We start from the raw sequence: 17,466 nt of genomic DNA on the forward strand, positions 1-17,466 counted from the left end.
GCCATATTTGTAGTCCAAAGTCTCCTGATCATGTAGTTTCCATACCCCTGTTATCCATTTAACATAAACTCCAAACGAAATAAACATATAGCCAGGACCATTCTAACCAGGGTTAACAAAGGAAAGTCAATACTGATTTTTTTTTTTTTCAAATTAAATTCAAATTCAAATTCATTTTATTTATAAAGCACTCTTCATGTCAAACAGACAGCTAAAGGTGGTTTCCATAAAAAACAAACAAGAATACAATAAAAACAAACCCCACATATGAAATAAAATCATTAAATAAGCCCCTCATAATTAAACACACAAAAACAAGCACAAGTAAAAGAGAAATGACAGAGCTTAAGAAAAGAGAACCCAAAAGGCGCTGTCCGCCCTGTCCCCCTGTTGGCCGGGGTGTCAGCATCTATGCAACACAAGCACAACTCATCCCCAGCACCCCCCGCCCCAGAGACCCCCAACCCCCACGCCCAGAGCACCAAACATGGGCGCACCTGGCCCGGCAGCCCGGGTAGTCGGAACAAGAAATGCCAGAGGACAAGCATGGCCAGAATTTCTTGGAGCCAGAACACTAACACCCCGGCCGAGGGTGAGAAAACACTCGTAAACAGTCCAAAATGTAAAAGTAATAAAATAAGAAAGTTAAAATATGAAACAGGTAAAATATGGAAATATTAATTAAAATAAAATAAGATAAGATGATTTAGTGCCTAAAAAAGTCTAAACTATAAATTAGAATGAGTTAAGATAAAAAAACACTAAAAGACATTAAACAAATAAATATTTGATTAAATAGCATATAAAATATAAGAGTAAAGATACCACATATAAGATCTAATTAAAAGCTAAGTTAAATAGATAAGTCTTTAGTTTCTTTTTAAAAACCTTAACAGTGGATGAGGCCCTCACATCCTCAGGCAGGCTCAAGAAGGACCAAGGCCATGGACAGTCTTAAAAACTTTTAAAAGAATCTTAAAATCAATTCTGAATTCTGAGCCAGTGCAGAGATTTTAAGATCGGTGTAATGTGTTCCCTCTTCCTGGTTCTCGTTAAAAGGTGTGCAGCAGAGTTCTGGACTAGCTGCGGGCGATTAAGAGTGGTTTTCTTTACCCCAGAAAAGAGGACATTACAGTAATCTAATCTTGATGAAATAAAAGCATGAATTAAGATTTCAGCACTGGCTCTAGAAAGAAAGGGTCTCACTCGGGCGATATTTCTGAGATGGTAAAATGCAGTCTTAGTTACTTGAGTGACGTGTTTTTCAAAGCTAAGATCTGCATCTAAAATCATACCGAGGTTCCTTACTGTATCACATATTTTCATAAAGTGGGTTGATAGATAAAATTGGACCCTATCTCTCTCAGCTTCAGAACCGATAACCAAGACTTCAGTCTTGTCCTGATTGAGCTGCAAAAAGTTCTCTCCCATCCACATTTTAATATCTAAAATACAGTTTAAAAGGTTATCCAGGGGTCCAGTGTCATCAGGAGACACAGCTACATACAGTTGAGTGTCAGTAAACAGACTACTCCAAACATACATTTACACATGTGGTAATGCTGGATCTTTATCTTGTTCTTGTGCGATTTCAGCTAACGTGGCAGGTAAGTCAGAAAAAGGTTTGACTGAAATTTTCAGACATGGAGCCAAATTGTGTTGTGAATACGTTTATGGTCCAGGTCTGATGACAAGTGGCTCAACTACCTGTGAGAGCGCATCAGGGCCTGTATTGAGGCACCCCTTTATGTAGTGAACCTTAAAACAAAACTGTTGGAGCCGTAAAATCCAACGAGTTAATCGCGATTACGTTTTTGGGCAATTAAAGGCCCATGACAGAGCTGCATGGTCTGTATAAACCGCAAACTCCTGTCCTTCCAAATAGTGCCGCCACTTTTCTACTGCCCACACAACTGCCAAACACTCCTTTTCGGTGGAATAATTCTTTTCTGGACCCCGCAGCGCCCTGGAAGCATAGGCTATGACACACTCTCCTTGTGGTGTAACTTGGGTTAGTATGGCTCCCAGGCCTGCTTCACTGGCATCGGTATGGACCTGAAATGCCCAAGACACATATGGTTGTGACAAGATCGGAGGAGTTTTTAAGGCCTCCTTTAACATTTCTACGCTCTCTTGGCATTCCTTGGTCCAGTTCCACTCCACTCATTTCTTCTTCAGGTGGTTCAAAGGAACCGTAATGTCAGCGAAATGAGGAATGAACTTATGATACCATCCAGCTAGACCTAAAAATCGTTGGAGTGACTTGACATCAGTGGGTGCAGGAAAATCAGTCACTGCTTGTGTTTTCTCCGGGTCCACCTCTACCCCTTTTTCGGACACCAAGAGTCCTGAGAACCGCAATTCTCTCTTAAAAAAGTGGCATTTAGACACATTCAAGCTTAGGCCAGCGGCCTTAAGTCTCTCAAACACAGCTGTCAGGTCTTCCATGTGGGCTTCCTCTGTCTTAGAGTACACTATAATGTCATCGATATATACAAAACATATCTTTCCTCTCAGATCACCCAAAACTCTTTCCATTAGCCGTTTGAATGTTGCAGCAGCATTTTTTTAGTCTGAATGGCATACATTTGAACTGAAATAGGCCCATGTACGTGGTGAATGCAGTTTGTGGGATGCTGTTTTTTGCCATTTCGACCTGCCAGTATCCCGACTTTACGTTTAGGGAACTAAACCAGGAGGCACCTTCAAGTGACTCCAAGATGTCATGTATTATTGGCATTGGATATGCATCAGGCAGGGTCTTAGCATTAACACGTCTTTAGTCCACACAAAATCTGTAAGACTCATCCGGCTTTTTCACCAGGACCGCAGGGGATGACCAAGCAGACTGGGATGGTTCAATGATGTCTTCTTTTAATATTTTATCGATATGCTCTTCAATAATTTTCTTTTTTAGGGGAGAGACCCTGTATGCTCAAGCTCTTACAGGGACCTCATACTGTAAAAAGATTGTATGTTGTTCGAGGTGAGTTCTTCCCAACACACCGTAGGTGACTGTCGGCCACTCTTTAACCAGCTGTTGGAGTAACTCGGAACAACCAGAGTTGTATAACGGACCTCCATTTTCACTAGGGGTAGCAGTCCAACAATAACGAAAGACCGGCTGCCAAGCATAATACAAGTGAACGACTGGAAAAGTTGGATGAAATCCAGGGTTCATCTGTATCGAAAGAGGGTCTTTTGGTGGAAGGAAATCATGGAATACATATCCCTGGTCGGTTTTGAGACTGTAGCTGCGTTTGGCTAGGTTGAGAATAGCACCAGTCTTCGTCAGAAGATCCAAACCCAAGATCAGAGACAGCCCTCCGTAGACTGGCTTCCATCAAAGTGAACGTGCTGCCGGTGTCTAACACAGCTTCACACTTTATTCCCCTGAGAGTAATGGGCACTTTCAAAAGTTTCGGGTCCTGGTATTCTTGGTGTTTTGGTTGGCACATTGTTACACCCATAGTCCATTTTGATATATTTTTCTTGTCTCCTGGTCTTCTTGTAGGGCGATCGGTGTTGGCATTTATTTTCTGCCAATATTTTTTAACACCTGTACAGTCTCTCTCAACCATGGATACAATTTTTACCAACTGGGCAACAGATGAAACTGTTCTACGTAGACATCCCGCCACTCTTGGGTTTATGTTGTTAAGAATTCTACGGACTATTTCTTTTTCAGGCATATCCTTTTTCCATTTTAGACATGATGCCCGGTAATCGTATGCAAAATCCCTGATACATTGATCTGGCTGTTGGACCGTGACTCGTAATTTCTCTTCTACCTCACATAAGTAATCAGTGGGGAGGAATGCAGACAGAAAAGCTTCTTTGAATGACAACCAGTCCTGCACCTCAGCATTTGTGGCTTTCCACCAACTCAAAGCCGGACCCTTAAAGACTACAGACAAAGTTCCTATTAACTCATGATTTGGCAAAGGCCTCAGGTCCAGGTAATTCTCGCATTGTTCTATGAAGTTAATAGGATCAGAATCACTTTTGTCACTAAACCTAAGGAAATCCAGTGGAACCGGAGGTTTATTGTAATATGGGGTTGCACCAGAAAGATGTGAGAGATAGGATTAATTTTGAGGTGATGGAGCAATGATACATCTGTGGAAATAGCTATGGTTGTTTTGCTACTGCTGTACTCGCCGATCTAAGTGTCGCTAACTGCCGTTTCCATTTTTCATCTCGGCGAAGCATACACTTTACCATGTCCTTTTTTAAATTTTTCTACAGCACACGTAAACTGTCATTCCAATTTAGCGAAACTAGCATCCACATACTCTCTGAAACTACTCTCTCTATTCAGGGAGCTTATTAGAGAGTCTTTAAAAATTTTCTCCATTCCTTCCACCTGTTGTTTTAAAGCAGTGAGTTCTAGGTTCACATTATCGTCATTTGGTGGTACAGGTTCCTCAAACTGTCTCCCCCGTTCTAACTGTGCACCTTCATCCGCATCACTATCATGCCCACCTTCAATATTTAACTCATCCGCATCGTGTACAGAGACCTGATCCTCATCTTGTAGATACAGCGAGCTTGACATGGAAGAAATCTCCCCAGCCGAATTAGACCGCCGTGTAACAAAAGGACCTGCACTAAAGTCAAGATCCAAAGCAGAAACCACACGTGGAGAAAACCTGGCTGACGTCATATTATTATTCTCACCACCAGCTGCCATTCTTTACAAAGGAACAGCCCTCCCAAAACAAAAACCCTTTAAATTCCCAAATCATTCCCCACACAGGCCACCATTATGTAACACTCTTCAATTTCTCAAAGTATTACACACAACAAACAAACAAAGGAAAAACACAAACAATCTGACTCAAGTTTTTTAAACAGTCTCAGGTATGCAACCCCACACAAGCTTCCCCAGTTCTTCACCCAATACACCGAAGTTTTTTTTTTTATATTAGTTCGTTATTTACAAAGTCACCGAAGTCACCGACTATCTTGGTGTACTCCGCCCTCCATATGAAATCGGAGATCCAAGTGACCCGTGGGACATCGAAGTTCCGTCTGTAGGATGAACGTACGTGGCTTACCGGCTCTGTCCAATGTTGATAGGGTTTTCAGTCATTTCATGCATGTGGAGGTCTCACCCGATTGCAGGAATGAATCCCCGAAAATTCCACGATGCGGTTGGACTGCTCTCCGACGTCACGGTAATCCTCAGCATGTGTCCTGCGGCTGTCCCCCCTTCACCCCCCTTTTCCTCCTCTTAATTTGTTTTTCACCTGCCCACAGGAAGTCCCCAGGTAGCTATATTTAAAGTCCAAAGTCTCCTTATCATGTAGTTTCCATTAGGGCTGAGAATCACTGGGTACATCATGATGCAATACGATAACGATACATTGCTCACGATAACGATACTATCACGATATGCCAAAATTGTTATAATGGATATATCTCGTCTCTAACAACTCACGATATATCATACTTTAAGAAAGGAGAACTTGAAAAACTTTTTTTTTGGAAAATATTTACCCATTTATTTTTTAAACACCATGATAATAAACAACTTGTGTCCTATTTGGTGTAATGAATAACAGACTTTTGTGTAACATTGCTGAAATCAGTAATACTCTGTCTTTGACAAACAATGACAATTTTCATTTGGAAATATCTGTAAAATTTGGTTTAAACAATAGTGAACATGAACTGCAGTGCCATTATTTGGTACAAAATTGCTGTAAAAAGGATAAAAAATGAATAAGTCAAGTATCTGCACCTTGGTATTAACTTTTGAAAAACAAACGCATAGCTGTTGCTTAATTTAAACAAATAGCTGTGAATCAGATATTAATTCTGTGAACAAATGATAGTGTCTTTGTTAAAAATAAATGACACCATTTAGTGCAAATGTGGTGTAAAACAAAAATATAATTCTCACAGAAAAATAAAATCAAGTAGCTATGAACCTTCCTTAGAGTTATTTAAGACATTAACTGCTTTCAAAATAAATGACCAGGGATAAAATACATATGAACTTAAAGTGCATCCAAAAGTAAACATCTTTGTAAACAAGACATTTGGGGAAAAGCTGCATGCGATGTATGTTTAAATGTTCATGTTTTCTGGAGAAACTCAGGCTTTTTAGCGTCAAGTAGCCGCTCGTCTACCGCTGCTTAGAGGAGAAGAGGGGTCTAATGGCAGGGATGCCTCTCTTTCTTCCGTTTCAATCTCAACCATAGCTCTGGTCTGGGCGTACAGTGCAGGGTTCCTTTTTTCAGTATTTCTGAGAGGGAATGTCAAAGCGTGGCTCTGCTGTATTCAATAAAAACCCAAATCCCTCGTTCTCCACCGCACTGCAGGGACGGACCGTTTACCGTTTGTTATATTGCCGCTGCTCTGTCTCGCAGAAGACGGCGGTAGCTTCGTCTGGAAAAAGGTATCCGCGCCGGGCTGTGTCGGCTTCAGGGCAGCAGCAGCCACGGCTTTCTCACACAACTCCGGGTGATGCAGCTTCCATGCTGCCGGCGCATCTTTTAAGTTGCTGCTCTAGCTTCTCATTGTTTTTCCGCTCCGCCATCTTTGTTTGAATGTATATTCTTCTTCGTCCGCCCACAACAGCCAATCTTTAAACGTAAATAACAGGTAGATACTTGATGAAGACATATCAAGAATCAATCGCGGGACTAAGTATAGCGATATATCGTCATATTGATTTTGGCACACCCCTAGTTTCCATACCCCTAATATCCATTTAACATAAGCTCCAAACGAAATAAACATATAGCCAGGACCATATTAACCAGGGTTAACAAAGGAAAGTCAATACTGATTTTTTTTTTCCTTTTCATTAAACAGACAACTTCAAACATACATTTACATATCTGGCAATGCCACAGCATGATGCTGGAAAGTCTTCCTCCCAGTTTTCAGGAGATGATCTTCCAGTCCTTCTCTGCTGCAGCCCTTCAAGCAGAGACTTTCAGCTCCAACAGATCAAAGCAGAGAGAAGAAGGAAGTGATGAGGAAGAGTCAGCAGCAAATGTTGGACATTGATCCCTGATCCATGACTTCAGCTCTGAATGAAGAGTCAGAAGCTGCTGGGAGCTTTGATGGATGATGTGATGATGTTTGTGGATGAAAAGGTGAGGATGTTTGTGGAGGATGTGTCTGTCAGAGCAGCATCCAGCTGCAGCATGACTCTGTCACTGTCTGCTCACAAACATCAGCCGCTGGACTCTCAGCTGCATCTGCTGAAACACAGCAGGACTCAGAGTGCATGTGAGCGTGCACGGCTGCTTCTCCTGCACGCGCTTTAAAGGAGTCTGTTGGAGCAAAGACACAAAGAAGAGCTGATGGCTGCAAGCAGAACTTTCTGGAGCACAAATGTCAGCAGACAGCTTTGGAACAAGCAGCTGCAGGAAGAAAAGAAGAAGTTCTTCTGCAGATCTTTGAGGAGAACTAGCAGCTGCAGGAAGATGCTGCTGCAGATCAGAATCTGGACATTTCTGTTCACTGTGGGTCAACACAAATTTGTCATCATATTGATCTGAACCCAACTGAAACATGGAGTCTGACCTCAGAGTCTGTAGTCTGCAGTCTGGACTCTCCAGAAAACCACACAGATGAAGAACTCCTGAATCCTGCAGATTGTTGTAGCTCAGGTCCAGTTCTGTCAGGTTGGATGGGTTTTCCTTCAGAGCTGAGACCAGAGATTTACAGCTGATCTCTGACAAACTGCAGTCCTTCAACCTGAAATCAGACAGAAAAGTGTGTTAAAACTCTTTGTCCATTTTAAATCTGCAGTTCTGTGACTGATGTTTTTTTTTAAAGAACACAGAGAACATGAACTTCTCACAGATACAAACACCTGGATGAAATAAGTTCTCTGGTTCAAAGTCTGGTTCAAAAACACTGGATAACATTTGTAACCATCTGATAAGGAAAAAACAGGATTTTTAACTCAAGCAGAATGTTGTTGTTTTTTTTTTTTACTTCTATGCAACAGTCCTCTGCTGTTTCCTCTGCACTGACATCTATCTGACACTTTCTCCTGAAACAGAGAAAAACAGAAAAACTTGTTGTAGAGAATCAACATTTGGATGAAATCTGACCTGAGAGTCTCCAGTTTACAGTCTGGACTCTTTAGTCCACCTGACAGCAGCTTCACTCCTGAATCCTGCAGGTTGTTGTAACTCAGGTCCAGATCTCCAAGTCTGGAGGACTGAGACCTGAGAACTGAGGACAGAGCTATGCAGCTTCTCTCTGACAGATTACAGCGACTCAGTCTGAAGAAAACAAAGACAGACAGCAGTTATTGAAACTTTTATGTTTCCACTCAGATTCCTTTGTTCATTTTCCTGAGTTCTTACAGAGCTTTGTTGGAGGCTTTGATCACTGGCAGCAGCTTCAGAAGAGTCTCCTCTGAAGCAGAGTATTTCTTCAGGTCAAACTCTTCCAGATCTTCTTCTGATGACAGTAAGATAAAGACCAGAGCAGACCACTGAGCAGGAGACAGTTTATCTGTGGAGAGACGTCCTGACCTCAGGGACTGTTGGATCTCCTCCACTAGAGAACCATCATTCAGTTCATTCAGACAGTGGAACAGGTTGATGCTTTTCTCTGTAGGCAGATCCTCACTGATCTTCTTCTTGATGAACTGGACTGTTTCCTGATTGGTCTGTGAGCTACTTCCTGTTTGAATCAGCATATCTTGTAGGAGCCTCTGATTGGTCCGCAGTAAAAGACCCAGGAGGAAGCGGAGGAACAAGTCCAGGTGTCCGTTTGGACTCAGTAAGGCCTTATTCACAGCACTCTGGTAGAACTGGACTGGACCGCTTGGTTTAAGTTTAAGGACTTTGGATTTTTTCTTCTGTTCTTCCTCCATGAGGTTGACTCCAGAGGTGATGAAGGTCAGGTGGACATGAAGAGCAGCCAGAAACTCCTGAACACTCAGATGGATGAAGCAGAATACCATGTCCTGGTACAGACCTCTCTCCTCTCTAAAGATCTGTGTGAACACTCCTGAGTACACTGAGGCTGCTCTGATATCGATGCCACACTCTGTCAGGTCGGATTCATAGAAGATCAGGTTTCCTTTCTGCAGCTGCTCAAAAGCCAGTTTTCCCAGAGACTCCATCATCTTCCTGCTCTCTGGACTCCAGTGAGGATCTGTCTCAGCTCCTCCATCATACTTGACCTTCTTGACTTTGGCCTGAACCACCAGGAAGTGGATGTACATCTCAGTCAGGCTCTTGGGCAGCTTTCCTCCCTCTTTGCTCTTCAGCAGATCCTCCAGAACTGTAGCAGTGATCCAGCAGAAGACTGGGATGTGGCACATGATGTGGAGGCTTCTGGATCTCTTGATGTGGGAGATGATCCTGGTGGCCTGCTCTTTATCTCTGAATCTTTTCCTGAAGTACTCCTCTTTCTGTGGATCATTGAACCCTCTGACCTCTGTCACCATGTCAACAGACACAGCAGGGATCTGATTGGCTGCTGCAGGTCGTGTGGTTATCCAAAGGAGAGCAGAGGGAAGCAGGTTCCCCCTGATGAGGTTTGTCAGCAAATTAGCCACTGAGGTGGACTTTCTAGGGTCATTTAGGATCCGAGTCTTGTGGAAGTCCAGAGGAAGTCGACACTCATCCAGACCATCAAAGATGAAGAGGACCTGGAAATGTTTGAAGCTGCAGATTCCTGCTTGTTTGGTTTCAGGGAAGAAGTGATGAACAAGTTCCACCAAGCTGAACTTCTCCTCTTTCAGCACATTCAGCTCTCTGAAAGTGAATGGAAATATGAAGTGGAGGTTCTGGTGGGCTTTGCCTTCAGCCCAGTCCAGAGTGAACTTCTGTGTTAAGACTGTTTTCCCGATGCCAGCCACTCCCTTAGTCATCACGGTTCTGATTGGTTCTTGTCTTCCAGCTGGGAGTTGGAAGAGCTCTTCTTGTCTGATGCTTGTTTCTGCTCTGTCTGCTTTCCTGGAAGCTGCTTCAATCTGTCTGACCTCATGTTCTTCATTCAGCTCTCCTCTTCCTCCCTCTGTGATGAAGAGCTCTGTGTAGATCTCATTCAGAAGGGTTGGGCTTCCTGCTTTAGCCATCCCCTCAAACAAACACTGGAACTTCTTCTTCAGGCCAGATTGGACTTCATGCCGACAAACTGCAGCAGAAGATCCTGAATGAAGACAACAAACAGTAAATCAACTCTCTGCAGCCCTGAATGATGAGGGTTTGAATCCCTGTGGTTCCATGTGTTCAGACATCAGTAAATCTTCATTTCTCAGCAGCTGAAACCTTCAGAGAAATCCTCTTACTGCTCTGCAGACCATCAGCCAGCTGCTCCTGCTTCATTCTCCTCAAGAAGTTCACTGTGATCTTCATCAGTGACTCTCTACTGCTCCTCTGCTCTTCATCTTCATCCTCCAGCTCCTCCTCATCCTTCCTCTGACTCAGAAGCTTCTGGATTTTCTTCAGCTCCTTCTTCACAAAGGTGACAATGTTGTCCTCCAGCAGCTGCAACAGAATTCCAGATGAATGAGCCAATCAGAGTGAAGTCATGGAGCCAAACATCAGCTCCATGTTGGACACACTGACAGTCCACTGGTGTCCAAAGTGCAGCATGGAGACGACTGTGGACAGAATGATGGAATAGTAGTTGTTGTTCATGTACAGACCAGAAAGATGGAGTCCAGCTGTGTTTGATGCTGCTGGACAGACGGACCACTGGGAGTCTCTGAGCTCTGCTGGTCCAGTCTGTGGAGAATCAGCAACAATCAGATCCATTCTGTCTGTAAACACAGAGACTAACACGCTAAAGATAGAAAAGTCTGTGTAAAAACACATTTCCATACAGCTCACCTCTCTGCATCTGAAGATGATGATTTAAAGTTGATAGAATGACCCATTGACCGGTCACTCCTGAAGGACACACAGCTGGGTTCAGATCCAGATCCAGTTCTGAGTCTCTGATGGATCCTGATAGAAAACACTTGTTTTATTAAAAGTAATTTTCTTGTTGATGAGATACAAAGAAAAATTCTATTTACTATTTTTTTGGAGACCAAACATTATTCATCAACATTTTATATTTTCTCTGGTCAATTATCACAAGATTAACTTTATAAAAGACCTTCATTAAAATATTTGACTAAACTTTTTTTCCTCATCCAAACATTTGTTCAAATCAGAAAATATGAATAGATTTATTTCTGTCTAAAGTTTCTCCAACATCTCTGCTCTCATGAGCATGGGCAAAATATCTTGATCGGATCAATGGTCGGATTAAAATTCACCCGTGCACATGGGCCCAGAAAACCTTTTTCCGATTAGAACAAACGTTCCCATGGCTCACACCTTCGGTCGGAATAAATCATTTGGGCATGCGCAGTAGTGGTAAAAAAAAAAAAAAAAAAAAAACAGGAAGAGGAGATGCATCCCGTTGTAAACAGACCGCTGCCACAGACTTTTATGCAGCAGCTCCGTAATACGAGGCGATCTTCAAAACGTGCTTTTTATTAATGTAATGAATATTATGAAGCGCCTGTTCGCTCATCATTTTATTTAATCGGTGTGGTCAGGGCTTTTTTGTGGAAGAAGGGTTAGGACAGGCTAACACGGGCTAACAACATTAGCCTTGATATCAACGACACAAAACCCAGGAACGTGCGGGAAATTCTGCAACCTGCATCTTGGCTGCAGGTAAATGTGTGGGAATAACATCAGCCTTTATTTTGTCTGGACAAGACTGGAAACACAAATCCACATGATTGTTTGAACTGTTTCTGAGGACTGAGCGGCATTTATTTCTGCTCTGAAAAGTTCACGAACTGCCCCAAAGCCACTCTGTGAGCTAGCGGCCCGAGCTCTGCTCGAACACGGTTCCTCCTGAGTCCTGCAGCCGCTAACCCAGAGTAGCGGGACGGATCACAGTCTGAATTCTCCCACACATAACAAAACAACAAAACGCACACGAAAAAAGCATCCCTCCCTCCCCTGACAAAAAGTTATCCTGCTGCTCTGCTCACTTGGTCCACTGGCACCGGGGCTCGGGTGCCAGTGGACCAAAGCGCTCCTGCCCCGCATCCCCCTTGTGAAGGGTGTGAGGAGAGGGGAGAGGCAGAGAGCCAGCGGGGCGAGAGTGGAGCGGCGCTTTTCACGGGGCGTCCGCAGAGCAGCTGGTCGGTCCCGTGTGCGCTCCAAAGCTGTCTCTCAGCGAAAAACAATCTGTGCATGACGTAAACCAGAGCAGAAGTGACACACGATCGGAATGAACCGTTTACATGCAACATGATCGGATAAACGATCGGTATAACCCACTTATCTCGATCAGAAAGAAATTTTGATCTGAAAGAGTCTGATTGGGGCAGAGTATTCCGAACGGCGCGTTTACATGACGCATTTTCTTTCCGATCATGCGTTCTTTCCGATTACTTTTGCCCATGTAAACGCAGCTATAGACTCTCTGATCTTCTTCAGATTCAGATCAATGCTGTGCTGTCTGTTTGGGATTCTGAACTCTCTGTCTTCGCTTTTTTTCACAAACTTTCTCTGAGGGTGCCAGAGCTCCAGAGGACACTTGGATTAGTTCTGATTTTAGTCTTTGAAGCCATTTTGGTGCAGAAGAACAGAAATGACCGTAAGTGGGAGGAGCCAACATGTCAGTCAGAACTGAAAATTCCTCATTGACCTTCAGACTTTGTGCTTTGGTTGAGAAGTAACCCTCAGCTCTGCAATGATGTAGAAAATCCCAGAGAATCAATTTCATTTGTAATTAATTCTGTTCACTCAGAGACCTGAAGGACTTCAAAGCATCAGAGAATGATGACATCATGGCTGATATTTGGGATTTGGAGCTAAAATTATTGTCTGGGTTTCTCTCCATCAATCAAATCCCATCTAAACATGGTATGTGGAAAAAGATACATCAACAGATCTCTGTTCACTAGAAACTGGTTCTTACTGTGAGTCTGAAGGTCTTTGTTTTCGTCTTCTGAAGGCTGGAGGATGACCTTTGAACCGGTCACTCTTCAAAGAGCCACAGTTGGAGGCTGCAGACTGGACTCTCTGTGTGACCTGTTGACCTCTGCAAACACCAAACCATCAGAGTGTTGGAGGATCTGCTTCTTCATGAACAGCTGATGGACTTTGACATGAACACAGACTGAGCTGTTTAGTCTGGAATAACATGACATGTTTGGATCAACAGTTTCCAGTTGGAGGGAAAAGGTTTCAGCATTTTCTGTCAGTCAATCCAGACTTTTTTCTAGAAAAGCGGATTCCAATTCTCCATGTAGAAATGTAGAAATTCTGATAGCAGAAAGTCAAACTAAAACAATGTGATGTTTGGAAAGCATGAAAATCTGAATCCTAGGAGTCTGCAGTGATTCTTCTCATTAGACTGGAGCTGCTGTCAGTCAGAGTCAGCAGTCAACATGTTTTCTTCTCCAACATCTCTGATGTCTCTCAGAGACTCTCAGAAGACTCAACTGAAAAGATCTCATCACACACATGATGCTCCAAGTGAGTCTGATCAGAGAGATCCAGAACTGAACCAGACCTCAAGTCCTTCATCTGAAAACTGTTGATCGTCTGAACTAGAATCCAGCCTCCTTTAACTCTGACAAACACTCACTGTTCCACTCCCGAATGGATGTCTTTAAAGCCAGGATTAGAAACCTTTGACATGTCACTCCTGTTGGACCCCCAGCTGGATTCAGATCCAGGTCCAGGTTGGTTCCTGTGAAAAATGAAGGTTGCTGGTGTGAGTGGTGAGATCTGACATGGAGAGGATCATGGACAGTTGGAGATGTTCATCTCACCTCTGAGTTTTGCTCTGGTTGTCATGGTTACCATCTCTGCTTTTAAAGGGAGGGGCTCCCTCCTTTATGTCCTCCCACTGATCCATGCTGCTGGATTCACTGGATCCACATCAGCTCACACACACCTTCCACCTTCACCTGCAGAGGAAACATGTCTTCTTAAACTCTGACAGACATCCTGATTGTTACCAGATGAGGATCTGAGCTCTGTTCTCTGGTACCAAAACAACAAACTTCCTGTTTCTACAATCCAGGAAGCATGTAGCCCATTAAGAAAAATAGACAGAAATCAAAGGATGCAGTGAAAAGAAAGAAATACATGAATTCCTCCAACACAGACTTTCTCATGAACTTTGACCTCCACACAGGTTTGGATGGAGGAGAACAGGAAGGTTTGGAGTCAGAACTGAAACCTTTGAACTCCAGAGCTTCATGATGGTTTGTGTTTCTGACAGAAACTCTTTTTTCTGTCTTGGTTCTGGAAAGTTCTGACAGGAAGCAGCAGTCGGCTGGGTAGCTCGGTTGGTAAGGTGGAAAGCTACCATGCAGGAAACCAGGGTTCAATTCCCGGAGGGGAATGAGCAATGGTACTGGGGGCAATTGCCATATCAATTCCGAGCAGTTAACATACCCCGGTGAGGGTCCTTAGGCAAGACCCTTAACGCTACCGCCTCGCGAGCGCGGTTCGGCTGCAGTTAACCGCTCTCCAAGGGGATGGGTCAACTGCAGAGAAGAACTTCCCTTCGTGGGATAAAATACAGTGTAGAAAGAAAAAAAAGTCAGCTGATCAGAACCACTTTGATGCTGAAGACCACAGTATTATTACAGAAAAATAGTTAGAAAACACAGCAAATCAGTCAATAATCTTTAAGTCTTATTGACTTAAAGAAGAGTCCTCCATGTTGTTGATCAGTAAGAAACAATGATGAATCTTTGGAAACAGCAGAGTGATGAGAGTTTGCAGAGAAAGAAGAAGATCTTCTCCAAATATTTAGAAACAAACAGTCAAGTTAGTGAAGACAAAGTTCCAGAAACAAACTCACTTCAGTTTCCTTCAAAGAGATAAAGAAGAAGAAGAGTCTCTACTCACCCTGTCAACGCAACTGCAGCACAGATCACTGACTCATTGTCCTTCCAGACGTGCATGAACTCCACTTATCTGTCATCTACTGACCCTAAAGCAGAAACTCCTGATGGAGCCGAAGGGAGGGGCCTAGAAACCCCTCCTCCAGTTCCTGTGAATGATCCTGATCATCAGTCAGACTCAGAGAAACGGAGAGTTTTTTCACATGCAGCTCAGGAAAATGTCTGACAGTGAAGCTGAGAAGTTTTTTTTTCCATCTTTGTTAGAATCACAACGTTTCAAATACACTCCCTTCAGCATTTTGGCCTCACAGGCTTCCATCCCCTTTCAAAAGAGTCTGAACCAAAGCTGAACCTGAGAGCAGCTACGACTGAAAGAATGTGGATCTTCCAGATGAGAAGAATGATCTGCAGCAGAATGACATTCCTGAAGGACGTCTTTGTGCCTCACTAACAGGGCATGTGTCAAAGGCTGCAGATTCTGCAGAAGATTAAGGTTTCCTGCAGCTGGATTGAAGGATTTCTGCCCCCTGGTGGACGGGAACTCAGTGGTACAGCCGCTCCATCTGACCTTTGACCTCCAAAAACATCAACTCAAAGAAAGAAGTGAAACTGCCCAAAAACGTCACCAACTCTGACTTGACAGTTGTGAAACAGCATTAGTTTTCATTGCTATGCTGACGATACGCAGTTATTTATCCATTAAACCTGACCAGACTGACCTTATAGGGACTTTTCATCCCTATCCCGTCCTGTTCTGATGAACGGCTTTCCATGGGTTTCAGCAGCAGGAATCCTCTGGTTTCCATCATCCTGAGAAAATTCTGAAGAACAGACTTTAGACAGCCGATAACAGATAACATGACAGATTTCTGCCACAGGCTAATTCCTGCTTTAACTGGATCAAATGTTTCCCCTGAAGGTTTGAGTTCAGACCAACATGTTTCTACTGAATCATGAGGGTCATTCGTCTGAAATTCAACTCAAGCTCTGAGCAGCAGACCAGCCTCTTTCCTCTGCTGCTCTTAGACTCCAGGAAAGAAGCTTTAAGTCTGCAGAAGAAGTCCATGAAGATGAAAGTAGCTCCATGGAGGCGGAGCTTTTCTCCATCTCCACATAAAACAGCTTGAAGATCCTCATCCTCATCCGGTCATCATCTTCATCCTTCTTGCAGTTGGAGAACATGATCTTCCAAATGTTTTTTCCTGCAGCTTTGACGGCGTTTTCTTTCCTTCTTCCTGGAATGGACGGATTTTGCTTCATCTTCTAGTTATTGTAGGGCCTCCTCTTAAACTGATGAGGACTCCTCCTCCTCCTCCTCATTGACTGACTCAGTATTTTCCAGCACCTTCAACAGTTTGTCAGAGCTCCATCCTGCAGCTCCTGAAACATCAGCAGCAGCCATGAACTTAGACAATCATCCTGATGAAGCTCCACCCTCTGACCTTCATCAACTACAGTCATCTCCAGGCTCCGCCCCCAGTCTGCCAGAGACACAGAAAGTGGTCTGAGAAGGAAGCAGTTCTGAAGCTCTGCAGCTGACGGTGCAGAGAAGGACTCATGAGGAAGACCACATGCACGGCTCTGATGTTAGTGAACGTCTCCACCGTTTGGTTGATAAGGCAGTTAAAGGGTTAAGTGCAAAAACCCAGGTGACCTGCATGAGCCATGATGAGTGGAGGGTGAGCAGAAAGGGATTTCTCAGCCCAGTTCTGCTGCTCTGATTGCAAAGTGCAACAGTGAGGAAGACAGGATGACTTGAACAAAGATGAATCCTTGAATGAAGAAAAGCCGTTTGGAGACGGAACTTTTCTGGGAAACAACATCTTCATCCAACCCAAAGAAAAACTGGATCAAAGGGACAAATTGATCAGATAGTATTTCTTTGACAAGTGAAGCTGTTTGGAGGTTTGGAGTAAGAGATAATTACACCTTTAAATTGAAGGAAACAGTTTAAAGTGATAAGTTAATGGATTAGTCATTAATATATAACATTTTAAAGTTATTTTGATCTGAAAATGTTCCAAAAAAAGGGCTTATAGTAGCAGTGTCGGCTCGTACGCTAGATCCTGCAGTTGTTCCTCTGTTGTTGCTTTTTTTTCTTCCTTAAGTCAAATGTGATTTAAATTTTTATTTTATTTTATAAAGAACAGACGGCAGCTTTTATAAAGCTCCGGGGAGACAGTGATAATTTGTTCACTGGTGCCAAATTTTCGGCGGGTGTGGCTTCGAGGTAAAAACATGCATTTTTACATGTCTCTGTCACAGTAGAGTTATATATATTTTTGAGAGGACTTAACTCTGTTGTCTCTCCCTCCTTGTTTTGTGTCTTTTTCAGGACAATCCTGGAGAAAATGAAGCTGCAGGAGAAGGTTTCCCCACTCAAGCTAAAAAAAGTGGGACTACCGTAAAAAAATATTCAAAGTATGTTCATGTGTGGTGGAGAATATGACATGTTTGACACAAGTTCAATATGCATGTTATAAAAAAGTTTGTATCTTTTTCCTTCTAGCTATTATTTATGATTTCATGTGTTCAGGATTTCTGATCACTTTCTGATTAACTTCCAGTTTACATTACAACATGCTACTGCCCCTGTG

General features: G+C 43.2%; 3 protein-coding genes across 7 annotated transcripts in view; 1 reads left to right on the forward strand and 2 right to left on the reverse strand.

The window, feature by feature from the left end:
* Positions 1–17,466, reverse strand: part of LOC110013798 (gastrula zinc finger protein XlCGF28.1) — a 989,290-nt gene that overhangs the window by 421,525 nt on the left and 550,299 nt on the right. The window lies entirely within an intron of this gene.
* LOC101169839 (NLR family CARD domain-containing protein 3) overlaps positions 1–17,466 on the forward strand; it is a 1,010,604-nt gene that overhangs the window by 290,230 nt on the left and 702,908 nt on the right. The window lies entirely within an intron of this gene.
* LOC110016669 (NACHT, LRR and PYD domains-containing protein 12-like) lies at positions 5,554–14,951 on the reverse strand. Of its 2 annotated transcripts, none has more exons than XM_023962087.1 (12): positions 14,874–14,951; positions 13,784–13,921; positions 13,597–13,701; positions 12,925–13,047; positions 10,824–10,940; positions 10,640–10,718; positions 10,280–10,478; positions 8,340–10,140; positions 8,082–8,255; positions 7,546–7,719; positions 6,842–7,292; positions 5,554–6,593 (listed from the first exon to the last, which is right to left on the reverse strand). In XM_023962087.1, the coding sequence occupies exons 2-11, from the start codon at positions 13,867–13,869 to the stop codon at positions 7,283–7,285; spliced, it is 2,868 nt and encodes a 955-aa protein (XP_023817855.1). In that variant the 5' UTR covers positions 13,870–13,921; positions 14,874–14,951; the 3' UTR covers positions 5,554–6,593; positions 6,842–7,282. The 2 variants fall into 2 exon arrangements, with proteins under 2 accessions (XP_023817855.1, XP_023817856.1); XM_023962088.1 differs by lacking the exon at positions 14,874–14,951 and adding an exon at positions 14,415–14,525.

The sequence above is a fragment of the Oryzias latipes genome, chromosome 2 (assembly GCF_002234675.1).
Source record: "Oryzias latipes chromosome 2, ASM223467v1".
NCBI classification, from domain to species: Eukaryota; Metazoa; Chordata; class Actinopteri; order Beloniformes; family Adrianichthyidae; genus Oryzias; species Oryzias latipes.